General features: G+C 42.3%; 1 protein-coding gene across 10 annotated transcripts in view; it reads left to right on the forward strand.

Moving 5' to 3' along the window:
* The first annotated feature begins 8,651 nt into the window (after positions 1–8,651).
* Positions 8,652–13,591, forward strand: part of LCOR (ligand dependent nuclear receptor corepressor) — a 192,359-nt gene continuing 187,419 nt past the window's right edge. For 2 of the 10 annotated variants that reach the window (XM_057506172.1, XM_057506180.1), the window contains exons 1-2: positions 8,670–8,799; positions 9,834–10,277. In XM_057506172.1, the coding sequence (XP_057362155.1) occupies positions 10,028–10,277 (250 nt within the window). In that variant the 5' untranslated portion in view covers positions 8,670–8,799; positions 9,834–10,027. The other 8 variants (XM_057506177.1, XM_057506176.1, XM_057506173.1 and 5 more) reach the window with 8 other exon arrangements.

A 13,591-nucleotide genomic window follows, 5' to 3' on the forward strand; every position in this document is an offset into this window, starting at 1 on the left:
TTCTTAGGGTAAATTCCTAGGAGTGGAATTCCTGGGTCTAATGGTATTTCTATTTTTAGCTTTTTGAGGAATCTCCACACTACTTTCCACAATGGTTGAACTAATTTACATTCCCACCAGCAGTGTAGGAGAGCTCCCCTTTCTCCACATCCTCGCCAACATTTGTTGTTGTTTGTCTTTTGGATGGTGGTGATCCTTACTGGTGTGAGGTGATATCTCATTGTGGTTTTAATTTGCATTTCTCTGATGACTAGTGATGTGGAGCATCTTTTCATGTGTCTGTTGGCCATCTGAATTTCTTTGGAGGATTATCTATACAGCTCCTCAGACCATTTTTTGATTGGATTATTTGCCTTTTGTTTGTTGAGGTGCATGAGCTCTTTATATATTTTGGATGTCAACCCCTTATCGGATCTGTCATTTATGAGTATATTCTCCCATACTGTAGGATGCCTTTTTGTTCTATTGGTGGTGTCCTTTGCTGTATAGAAGCTTTTCAGTTTGATGTAGTCCCACTTGTTCATTTTTGCTTTTGTTTCCCTTGCCTGAACATGAAGATATGTTCATGAAGAGGTCGCTCATGTTTATGTCCAAGAGATTTTTGCCTATGTTTTTTCTAAGAGTTTTATGGTTTCATGGCTTACATTTAGGTCTTTAATCCATTTCAAATTTACTTTTGTGTATGGGGTTAGACAGTGATCCAGTTTCATTCTCTTACATGTAGATGTCCAGTTTTGCCAACACCAGCTATTGAAGAGGCTGTCATTTCCCCATTGTATGTCCATGGCTCCTTTATCATATATTAATTGACCATTTATGTTTGGGTTAATATCTGGACTCTCTATTCTGTTCCACTGGTCTGTGACTCTGTTCTTGTGCCAGTATCAAATTGTCCTGATTTCTGTGGCTTTGTAGTAGAGCTTGAAGAAGGGAAGCAAGATTCCCCTTGCTTTATTCTTCCTTCTCAGGATTGCTTTGGCTATCTGAGTCTTTTGTGGTTCCATATGAATTTTAAAACTATTTGTTCCAGTTCATTGAAGAATGCTGTTGGTATCTTGATAGGCATTGCACTGAATCTGTAGATTGCTTTAGGCAGGATGGCCATTTTGACGATATTGATTCTTCCTAGCCAAGAGCATGGGATGAGTTTCCATTTGTTAGTGTCCTCTTTAATTTCTCTTAAGAGTGTCTTGTAGTTTACAGGGTATAAGTCTTACACTTCCTTGGTTAGGTTTATTCCTAGGTATTTTATTCTTTTTGATGCAATTGTGAATGGAATTGTTTTCCTGATTTCTCTTTCTGTTAGTTTATCATTAGTGTATAGGAAAGCAACAGATTTCTGTGTCTTAATTTTGTGTCCTGCAACTTTGCTGAATTCAAGTATTAGTTCTAGTAGTTTTGGAATGGAGTCTTTATGTACAATATCATGTCATCTATAAATAGTGACAGTTTGACTTCTTCTTTACCAATCTGGATTCCCTGTATTTCTTTGTTTTGTCTGAGTGCTGTAGCTAGGACCTCCAGTACTATGTTGAATGACAGTGGGGAGAGTGGGCATCCCTGGCCTGTTCCCAATCTTAGAGGAAAAGCTTTCAGCTTCTCACTTTTAAGTATGATGTTGGCTGTGGGTTTGTCGTATATGGGCTTTATTATGTTGAGGTACTTGATCTGTATATCCATTTTGTTGAGAGTTTTTATCATGAATGGATGTTGAATTTTGTCAAATGCTTTTTCAGCATCTATGGAGATGAGCATGTGGACTTTGTCCTTCTTTTTGTTGATGTGGTGGATGATGTTGATGGATTTTCAAATGTTGTACCATCCTTGCATCCCTGAGATGAATCTCACTTGATCATGGTTTATGATCCTCTTGATGTACTTTTGAATTTGGTTTGCTAATATTTTGTTGAGTATTTTTGCATCTATGTTCATCAGGGATATTGGTCTGTAATTTTCTTTTTTTGTGGCATCTTTGCCTGGTTTTGGTATTAGAGTGATGCTGAATTCATGGAATGAGTTTGGAAGTGTTCCCTCCTCTTCTATTTTTTTGAAAACTTTAAGGAGAATGGGTATTATGTCTTCTCTATATGTCTGATAAAATTCAGCGGTGAATCCGTCTGGCCCAGGGGTTTTGTTCTTGGGTAGTTTTTTGATTACCGATTCAATTTCTTTGCTGGTAATTGGTCTGTTTAGATTTTCTGTTCCTTCCTTGGTCAGTCTTGGAAGGTTGTATTTTTCTAGGAGGTTGTCCATTTCTTCTCAATTTTCCAGCTTGTTAGCATATATATTTTCATAGTATTCTCTAATAATTTTTTTATTTCTGTGGGGTCTGTAGTGATTTTTCCATTCTCATTTCTGATTCTGCTGATGTGTGTAGATTCTCTTTTTCTCTTAATAAGTCTGGCTAGGGGCTTATCTATTTTGTTTATTTTCTCAAAGAACCAGCTCTTGGTTTCATTGATTTTTTCTTTTGTTTTAGTCTTCTTAACTTTATTTATTTCTTCTCTGATATTTATTATGTCCCTCCTGCTGACTTTGGGCCTCATTTGTTCTTCTTTTTCAAGTTTTGATAATTGCGACTTTGGACTATTCATTTGGAATTGTTCTTCCTTCTTTAAATAGGCCTGTATTGCTATATACTTTCCTCTTAGAACTGCCTTTGCTGCATCCCACAGAACTTGGGGCTTTATGTTGTTGTCATTTGTCTCCATATATTGCTTCATGTCTGTTCTAATTTGGTCATTGATCCATTGATTATTTAGGAGCATGTTGTTCAGCCTCCATATTTTTGTGAGCCTTTTTGTTTTCTTTGTACAATTTATTTCTAGTTTTGTGCCTTTGTGGTCTGAGAAGTTGGTTGGTAGAATTTCAATCTTTTTGAATTTACTGAGGCTCTATTTGTGCCTAGTATGTGGTCTATTCTGGAAAATGTTCCATGTGCACTTGAGAAGAATGTGTATCCTGCTGCTTTTGGGTGTAGAGTTCTGTAGATGTCTGTTAAGTCCATCTGTTCTAGTGTGTCCTTATTTATTTTCTGTCTGGTGGATCTGTCCTTTGGAGTGAGTGGTGTGTTGAAGTCTCCTAGAACGCATGCATTGCATTCTGTTTCCTCCTTTAATTCTGTTAGTATTTGTTTCACATATGTTGGTGCTCCTGTGTTGGGTGCATATATATTTATAATGGTTATATCCTCTTGTTGGACTGACCCCTTTATCATTATGTAATGTCCTTCTTTATCGCCCATTGCTTTCTTTGTTTTGAGTCTATTTTGTCTGATACAAGTACTGCAACTCCTGCTTTTTCTCCCTCTTGTTTGCATAACATATCTTTTTCCATTCCATGACTTTTAGTCTGTGTATATCTTTGGGTTTGAGGTGAGTCTCTTGTAAGCAGCATATAGATGGGTCTTTGTTTTTTATCCATTCTTTTACTCTTTATCTTTTGATTGGTGCATTCAGTCCATTTACATTTAGGGTGATTATTGAAAGATATGTACTTATTGCCATTGCAGGCTTTAGATTCGTGGTTACCAAAGGTTCAAGGGTAGCTTCTTTACTATCTGTCTAACTTAACTCACTTAGTAAGCTATTATAAACACAGTCTGATGATTCTTTATTTCTCTCCCTTCTTATTCTTCCTCCTCCATTCTTTATATGTTAGGTGTTTTATTCTGTACTATTTTGTGTTTCCTTTGACTGCTTTTGTGAGTAGTTGATTTTATTTTTTGCCTTCACTTAGTATTTGGTTGGTCTGCTTTCTTTGCTGTGATTTTATTTTCTCTTTTGATGTTTATTTATCCTTAGGAGTGCTTCCATCTAGAGCAGTTCCTTTAAAATATCCTGTACCGGTGGTTTGTGGGAGGCAAATTCCCTCAACTTTTGTTCATCTGGGAATTGTTTAATCCCTCCTTCATATTGAAATGATAATCGTGCTGGATACAGTATTGTTGGCTCAAGGCCATTCTGTTTCATTGCACTGAATATATCATGCCATTCTCTTCTGTCCTGTAAGGTTTCTGTTGAGAAGTCTGATGATAGCCTGATGGGTTGTCCTTTGTAGGTGACCTTTTTTCTCTCTCTGGCTGCCTTTAATAGTCTGTCCTTGTCTTTGATCTTTGCCATTTTAATTATTTATGTCTTGGTGTTGTCCTCCTTGGGTCCCTTGTGTTGGGAGTTCTGTGGGCTTCCATGGTCTGAGAGACTATTTCCAGCAATTATTTTCAGCAATTATTTCTTCAATGACACTTTCTATCCCTTTTTCTCTCTCTTCTTCTTCTGGTACTCCTATAATGCAAATATTGTTCTGTTTGGATTGGTCACACAGTTCTCTTTATATTCTTTCATTCCTGGAGATCCTTTTATCTCTCTCTGCCTTAGCTTCTCTGTATTCCTGTTCTGAGATTTGTATTCCATTAACAGCCTCTTGCACCTCATCCAGTCTGCTCTTAAGTCCTTCCAGAGATTATTTTATTCTCCCTCCCTACTTGGTCCTTTAGCTCTTGCATATATCTCTGCAGGTTCATCAGCATGGTTATGACCTTTATTTTTAATTCTTTTTCAGGATGATTGGTTAAATCTATCTCCCAGGTCATCTCTCAGGGGTTATCTGGGTGATTCTGGACTGGACCAAATTCTTCTGCCTTTTCATGGCGATAGAGGTAGTTGTAGGCAGGTGGTTTGTGGTCAGCTGGGAGAACAAAGCCCCTTCCGGCTTGCTGGTCACCTTGTCCTTCTCCGTTGTCTGTGTCAGTTACCTGTACACCTGGTGCAGCTTCTGCATTAATCTCCTAAACTGCCGTGGGCAGGGTTGCCGTCAGGGTAGCCCAGAGCCCTGCGGGTAGTGGCAGGCTCGCTGTGTTTGCTCTCCTGTAAGAGCAATGCCCCTTTGTGCCTTGCCCCTGTTTCTTCTGCCGCTCCTGGGCAGCTGCACACTGGGAGGAGATTCTGGGCAGCTGCTGAGGACTCGGCTGCTCCCAGGCTGCTCCATAATATGGGTGAATATTATAGTACTTGAAATATGCATCAACAAAACATTAAAAGAAAAATAAGTTTCACATACACAGACACAACATAAAGTCATAAAGATTTCTAGGCCAGTGGCACACAGGCAGACAGGCAAGAAAAGAAGAAGTTTGAAAGTCTTTTGCGCAGGAGCAGCCACTGCTTGAGTTGTTCCACGAAGTGACAGGACTTCCCTTCTGTCTGTGTAGGTCTTGCCTCTCACTCTAGATCCCATTAAAGTACTGGTTCTGTAGCCAAACTGCCTGGGTTTGAATCCAAATTCACTATAACGTGTGTAATGTTGGGCAAATTGCTGAACCTCTCTGTGCTCTGCTATAAAATGGGGATAATTGGTTGGGTTGTTGTGAGGAAAATGACATAATCCATGAAAAGTGCTTTAAAAAGTGTCTATCACTTATTGGAATTCATTAAAAATTGGCAATATATTTTAAAGTCTCCCATCAGGATGCTTTTTCTTTATTAGAGGGCTCTGATCCATCTCATCTTCCCATTTACCTGAAGTCATTTCCTTATTTGAAGCCACCTCCAACTAATCAGACACAAGATTGATATAATACTGACCAACAAGTCCTACAGTTTGTAGCATCTACCCCCATTCTGTGACAGTCCTTTTATGTGCTCCATTTCTCCAGGGATATGCCCATTGTGAGAACTATAGAACATGACTCAGGGAATGCTGTTTTCAAAGACCAAAGTCATTGTCATCATTCATTCATAGTGTCACAGATTGTCTGAAAATTGCACAAGCATCTTGGTTTCCTGTCACCCTGTGGACTGGACTAGTAGATGGGAGCCTAGGAAGGCCTAATCATCATTTCATGCTAATGATGCACCAGCCACTGCACATGATTTTTCATCTTCATACAAACTCCATCTTGCAGACTATTATCTTTTTTTCTCCATGAAGATGACCAGAATAGTTCATTTGTCAAGGTCACACAGGTACTAAAGGGTAGAGCCAGGATACTAATCAAGCTCTCTTTGTCTTCAGATTGTGTTCTCTTAACCACTGTGTTACATTGTTTGACCCACTTGAGAATGGGAAAGAGCTTGCAGCTAAGCCCTTTTCCAGGGTACCTAAAAGGGCTAACATAATCAGAAAGAGTTTGCAGCTATAGCCCTTTTCCAGGGTAACTAAAAGGGCTAACATAATCAGAAATTATGTCTTAGATATCTATGTGTCCTAAGTACCTAGGACATTGATATACGACAGGAGTTCTTAATGTTTGTCAAACTGCTCAACTGTGCAATGAAAAATCACCTCCCACATGGAATTAACTTAAATTAATATACTCTACGTGCAGAGTCCCATATCTACTTGCAGGACAATTTAGAGGGTTTTGGAGTAGAGAGATCTTAGAATTCTGGTTCTGATGTTTGGTAGCTTTGTGACTTTGGACAAAGGCACTTAACTTGACTCTGTGATCTGGAAAATGTAAAAAGTAGGTAAAAATATTACCTGCCTTATGGCACTGTTATTTGGATAGAATGAAATAAAGTTTCAATGCTAACATATGGTAGATCCTCAATAAATGATAGTTATTAGTATTGTCCCCTCCACATTTTTCCCAAACCATCAGGAGTGGTCAACTATATGTTTGTTCCCAACTTAAAAACTGAAGCAGTAATTGCAATTCAAAGTGGGATAGTGGAAATGGCATTGAATTGGGATGTAGCCTCTTGTTGACCCCCTTCTTCTTAGCAGCTATGCACCCTTGGTCAAGTCACTTTCGTGGGCCTCCAATTCCATACAATTAGATAATCCATACCTCAGAGCTGATTTCTGAAGTCTCTAGGAGTCTCTTAATCTATATATATCTGAGACTCTTATTTAAGAGATTATGTTGAGGAGGTTGGTTTTATTATTTTTAAACACATCATATGGGGTAATTGGAAATTATTAACTCATTTTAGAGTTACATGTTGTTCATTTACTTAAAATCATGAAACATACTTCCTCCAGAAATCATAAAGTTGGTTAGACGCTACAAAAGACTCAAGCCTACCACCTAGTGGTCAAGAAAGTAAGTTTCAGGTTGAGAATAAAAGAAGTCCTGCCATCATCACCTGTGCAGGACGGCTGTCCATTGCAATCTTTTCTCTCTTATTTGTCTTTTTCCTGCACCACTCAGGATAATCTTATGTGCACAGACAATCAATACTTCTGACCCAATAGCTGTTCACTTGAACTGTCAAGTGAACTCTTAAGTCAATGAAATATTATAGTCTTTTGAGAATTGGGGGAAAATCGTTTTAAGATTTGGGAAGCCAGAGGTGTCTTTCTGTTCTTAGAACTCACACCACTCTTACCCAAGAGACCCATCCAGCCCATCTCTTTAAGGACAGACGCGCAATTCCGCAAGTGCCTGGTTAGAGAACTAGGACCACTATCGTTGAAAAGATATAATACACCAATTGGATCCTTGACGTCAAGTATTTAACGCCTTTTTTGCCCACTATAGTAATTAAAATTAAGTATTCAAATTTAAAATTTAAATGTCTAAAAGAAGGAATGCACCGTCCTTAATCTTTACTCCAAAGGTGGGGGAGAGGCCAGAATCCTAGGGTACTGGGCCTATTCGTAAAGAGGGACCTATTTTCGTTTTCTCTTTTGATTTTTGTATTGCGCCCCTTTCCCACCTCCAGTTTTTCTTTCCCGGTGCTTCTTTCCTTCTAACTTTATTCCCTCTTTTCTTTCTCCTCCATGTTAACAGTCAGGTAATTAAGGTCAGGATTATATTTAAATGACACAGTGTCCGACGCAGGGTGATCTAATTATTCCAGGTTTTCACCTGAAAATCCTTTTCGTCTTCGAAAATATTTCTCTTAGTCTTTCCCTAATACACAAATTAAGTCATTTTCCAACACTTTGCTTTAAGTATGGTTAATTGAGCCTTCTTTTAAAATACTATTCTCACTTCAGCACAATTTTCTTAAACCCCTTTGCACACAACACAAGGGTTCTCAAATACGCCAATTTGAGAATTTCGCATATGAGCAGCCTTGCTGGAAGAAACATCCTAGTTTTTTATTTAATTTAAAATGCTTGATTTCAATTTTCATTGGATTTACGAGTGTTGGCTACCTTGCAATGGCCTAATAAAATGTATGTTCTCTACCTTTGAAAATTTTAGGACTCAGTGCCTTCTCGGGCATCCATGCACTTATTCTTAATTCTGCCTCTTAGGTTTCCTGGAGGAGCACTTTCGACGAAGTCATTGAAACAGTTACTACGGAACTTGCAACAGTTGGTGCCGGGCGAGAGACAGGTTGGAAGTGATAGATCGGGCTGGCTTAAGAAACAAAAGTCCCGGGAAGGGAAAGGAAGGGGCAGCCGTGGCCTTGGGGGACAGTGCGGAGGCGGCTCGGGGCCCACGGGGCTGAGCTCTGGCCCTGGGAAGGCACCTTCCTGGGCGGCCAGGGGCGGCGGCGCCGGCTGCGACCACGGACCATAGGAACAGCGGCCCGGCGGGCTGCCAAGCGCGGTGTGTGGAGCGGGCGCGCGCTCAGGCCGCCTCCAGGTCCAAGCCGGGGCCACCGCGAGGTGAGGCCGGCCCTGTCCCCGCACCGCCCCCGGCGGGAGGTGCGACGCCCAGGCCGCGGGTGCGTGCGCGGCCCCGGGCGACGCGGCTGGGCGTGCGCGGGGCCGCGGCGGAGGCAGGGCCCGGCGGGCGGCAGAAGATGGCGAGGGTGTGCAGGCGGCAGCAATGCTCCGTTGAGAGACGCGGCTTTCGGCAAGAACTGGACTCGTGGCGCCACAAGCTTATTCACTGTGTAGGTGAGACCCTCCCCCGGCCGCCTCCAGGCCTCAGGCCGCCCAGCCGCCGGCTGCCCCGGACGAGGGAGGGAGCCGGCGCAGAGGCAATTGCTGCTCCGGCCCGCCCGCCCTCTTTGGCTCGGGCGTCCCCTCCCCCACCCCCCGGAGTGCGAGCGCGCGCGACCTGCGGGCGGGCTCTCCTCCGCTCCGGCCTGAGCGCGCGCGCCGGCCCCTCCCCTTCGCGCGCCCTCCCCGGGGCGGGTTCGCGGGCGGGCGCGCGGCCCCTCCTCTCCGCCTCCCTTCCCCTTCCCCTTCCCCCTCCCCGCCCGGCGGCTAGGCGCAGCCGCCGGCTTATTGTGGACCCTCGCCCCACGGCGCTGCCACTTGCCCGCGGCGCCGCCGGCGGTGCCGCGGAGCTTAGCGCGGGAGCGGGGAGCGTGCTGGGCCGGGGCTCAGTCCCCTTATCCGCTCTCGCCGGCGCTGTCCCCGGGCCCCGCTGTCCCTCCCCCACGCGTGGCGGCAGCGCTCCCCCTAGTCCCCGCGTGCACGCGCGGCGGCGGGCGGACGGGCGGGCGCCCGGCGCTCGGGCGTGTGCGAGGCGTGAGGTGGAGATGGGGGCGGAGGGAGCCGGAGCTGTCACAGGCCCCGGGTCCGCCTGACCGAGCCAAGTAGGGTGTCATGGCCGCGGGGGGCAGCGGCTGCACTTCCTCTGCGTGCGGCAGTGGCAGCGGCGGCCGGGGAGTTAATCCTCGACGCTCGGGTCGGTGTGTGTGTATTTGTGTTCGGTGTGTGCGCGGCGGGGAGGAAGAGGGGGTGGCACCGGGTCCGACAGACAGGCTGGAATGGGGGTCGCTCTTGTCCCCTCCCTGGGGATTTGCCGGAGCCGCCGCCTTGCCGAGAGCTTCGTCCGCCCTCCCGCCTCCCGGACCTTGGCCACCTTGGGTGGCTTTTTCCCCGCGGGCAGATGGGAGTGTGGACGGGGGCGCCCCGGGAGGGGCCGGGCGGCCGAGCTGTGCCTCTCACACTGTGTGTTTTGTCTGTTTTTCTCTCCCAAGGTCCCGTTTCCCTCTGTGCGGCGGCCGGCGGGACCATAAGGGCTTAACTCATATATTTAACCCCCCTCCAAAAAGTAAGTGGCCCGTGTGGTGTCTCCGCTCCGCCTGCCGCCCCCTAGTCCCAGTCCATCCTTGTGTCTGACTCTCCTATCCTACAGCATTGTTATTTCCCCATCTTTGCTTCGGTGTTGCTGATGTGTGGGGAAATGCGCTCTCGTCCTCCTGCCGTCCCCCAGGCGCAGTCCTTGGGGAGGCACAGAATTCCAGCCCCTTCTCCCCCACCCCCGTGGGGAATATTCTTGGGAACCAGATCGTCCCCAGCAGAATCTAGGAGATTCTATCCGTTCGCTTGGGCCCCTCATCCCCTCCTTCCCGACAGGGTTTCGTTGGAAGGAATTATGCAAATCCTGCTTTCTGGTGTCCATTCAGCGGCAATTTCATGCGGTGAGAAGTTCTCTTTGTTGTGCGAGGGGGAGAACAGACACTGATTTAATAGACATATCTGTTGGGGGGAAGGGTGGAGGGGGTGTGCAGAGGCTCAGTTTGGAAGAATTACAGCACTTGGTTAGCTCAGTGTCTTTGTGTTTTAGCTTTCTGGCTTGACAGGAGGGTATGCCCTTTACAATGTCCCACAAGGGATGTTTTCTGTAATAGATTGAAAAGCAAAACTGAAACTTTAAACAAGTAAAAAAATAAGGTAACCTTTGCCTAGTGAATATAAACCTTTCCATTTCTGCAGTGTTTCATTATGAAAATTTATGTGAATTTTGTTAAGGATTTAGATAGTAACATCAAAATTGATGACAGGCAACAATGCTTTAAGGTATGTATCACTTTGGTTGTCCAAAGGTTAAAAGTACATTTAAGACATATGCTTGTGTAAATAATAAAGGCACAAATCAGTTTTTTTGGTGTAATTTGTAGGTAATATTTTTAAATTTCCCTCCTGCCAATCCAAGCCCAGCTCTGCCACCCTGGAATCAGCCTTTTGGTTATTAGTTGTTATTTACCCTGCTCTGTCTCTGTTTTTTTCTTTTAAACCTACCAAACATTTGCTAAAATATTACATCAGCTTAAGCACTATTAGAATTATGTATTTGTAACCGTCACATAAGAGAAGTTAAAAAAGGCATATGGAGGTTTTGAGAAGAACATATGAAATTAATGAGATTTCAGAATTGTAAATCTAAAATCCTAAAATTATTTTGAAGAATTTTTATTCTTGTATTTGTTTCACCTTTTTAATGATTGTTTTTTCTTAGTAGGGCTTTTTCATTTTTAAGATTTTGAAATTGACTATAACCCTGTAGATTTCTTTAGTGCTATTTTAGATGGTTTTAATGAGTTGTCTTAATTCTAATTCTGTTTGCTTTGAATCCTTGCCTTCTGCCTCGGGCCCTCTTTTTATCATTGCTAGTGTTAGTGGTTAGTTACTGCTGCTCGACAAAGTTATATTTATTTTTAATACTAATAAATTCTTTCTGTAAATACTTGGATTGAATATCAAATTTTACATTTATTTTTTGAAGAAGGACTTTAATCTGCTGATCAGTTTTTCTTAAAGCATACTTTTAACTCCAAATTTCCACTTTCAGAGTAGTAAAGTTCAGGAGTTTAGAGTCCAGAGTGCAGAGCAGTATTTTAATCTGAGCAGCAATATATAGTTGATAGTCTCCCAATAAGAATCAGTTGGGTCTTATATTTTTTCTTTTATTATATGTAACTTTGTTCTTTCTCAGAGGAGAGTTCTAAATCAGTTGTAGTGCCAACTTTCTGTACTTAAAAGGGCTGGCAGTGATCCTTACATACAATCCAAAAGGCACCTGTGTTGTGACTAGCAGATATAATAATTCCTCTTTTATTTTAATGGGATTGATTCTGAACAGTTAACCTTCTATTTTATTCTGTTGACTGATTATCTTAACAATATAAGATACTCATTTGGTTTCTAAATGATACTTAATTTATAGCAGTTTCTGAATTAAAAATGTATTCTCACTCATTTCCAAAATCTAATTCTCCCATCTTCATTTTTGTTTGGGGAGGAGGCAGTCAGGATTGTGAAGGTGGGGGTGTTGGTGTTTACATCATTTTAAATTGAATTGGAGTTAGTAGCTGGTCGAAATAGAAATTTGGTAACCAGATGATTATTGAGACATCCTCTGGGGCTAGGATGATCAGTTTAGATTCCAGGAAGAAAGATATTCTCTCTGTTGCCTGTTGTGATGTAACGTATCGCTTGGCTGCTCCTCATCCTTGCTGTATTCTCAAAAAGCTCTGCTCAGTGTAGGGAAAGTTTGATTTCAGTTTAGCTGGATCAGCTTCAGATGTATCTTGGCTGAAAAAGGTTAGCAAGATGAGTCTCTTTGACTTACAAAGAGTTATTTAAAATTGCCCTAATTCTCTTAAATGTGCTTGTAGCTGGAACAATTCTAGGAAATATCTGAATAATGCCAATTTTTTAGCCTTAGGAGAATACACAGGATGGCCCAGAATTTCTTCCAGAGTATGAATTAAGTATTTAATGTCTATGGGGATTTCTGAGTACCTGCTTAACCATTTAGCTACTTGTATTAGTGCTATTTTTTGGAAGGAAAGGCAGTTAGGTAAGTACTTACTTCATTTAAGTACTTACATTGAGCATCTGTCTTGTACTGGATGCTGTGGGCAAAGATAGTGGAGAAACTGCCCTAACCTTCAGAAGTTTTAATACTTAGAAAAAATAAAGTGTACTAGTTATCATATAAGGCAAAATGTGCCGTATGATGGTCAAGCAAGTGTGCTTAGGAGTGTTTGAAAGTGAAAGAAATCTCTTGAGAGGATGAAGGAAGGCTTCATGAAGAAGGTAGTGGATTTTTGCCTCATTTTGATGAATAAGGACAGGCATTCCTGTCAGGAGAAACAAATGAGCATAAGTGAAAAAGGACAAGAGTGAGTTGTCTGTTTAAATTGCAGTCTGTGATTTGTCTAGTGGACTGATAGGTGACAAAGGTTTACAGAAGTAGGTTGTAGGATTTTCTAATGCAATTTAAATAGTGGGGTCTCTTTGTTAGGCAACTTGGGGTTTGCAATACATTTCTTTCCGTAGTTCAGGAAGGAGTCTTTACTATATTTGAAGATTCTAGTGTGGAACTCTACAATAATGACACAGATTGTTCTTTAAATCACTTTGACAGGGACAGTATTGTCATCCACAACAGTGTCTCTTCTAAGTAAGGTCATTTGGAGGCTGTACCCTATTTCATTGCACAAAACCTATTGTTGGAATTGCCTAAAATCAGTGACATATTCTTTGGATACTCTTCGTATTAGCAAATTTTCATCCTTAGAGGTTGGATTTGGTATTTGGAAACAGTCAAAAAGTATTTTCTTTGGCAAACAAAGGTATTCAAAAAATAATGATTAGTTTTCTTTCCTTGTTTGCAAACTGGCTGTAAGTTCAACAGAGGAGCTTAATTTGTTTGATGTGTCTTTGAACTTCTCTCTCGATTCTTACTTCCTTTATGTCTTCCCATCTGCTGTATGGAATCTGGATATTAGGCAGTTGTTAGTAAACAAAGGTGGTTTTTTTGTAGTTTCAAGTTATAAACTTAACATCACTACCTTCCAAATTACCTTCTACTCTATTTACAAATATGTAAAAAAAAAATCTTTGCCGTGTTCCTTACACTTGGACATTGTTTTTGGGATAAATTCTAGTGTAAGCAATTAGTTCATTTTATTGACTGTTTCTTGTATACAGGAAGTATCCTAAGTAC

Source organism: Manis pentadactyla, chromosome 8, assembly GCF_030020395.1.
Source record: "Manis pentadactyla isolate mManPen7 chromosome 8, mManPen7.hap1, whole genome shotgun sequence".
NCBI lineage: Eukaryota > Metazoa > Chordata > Mammalia > Pholidota > Manidae > Manis > Manis pentadactyla.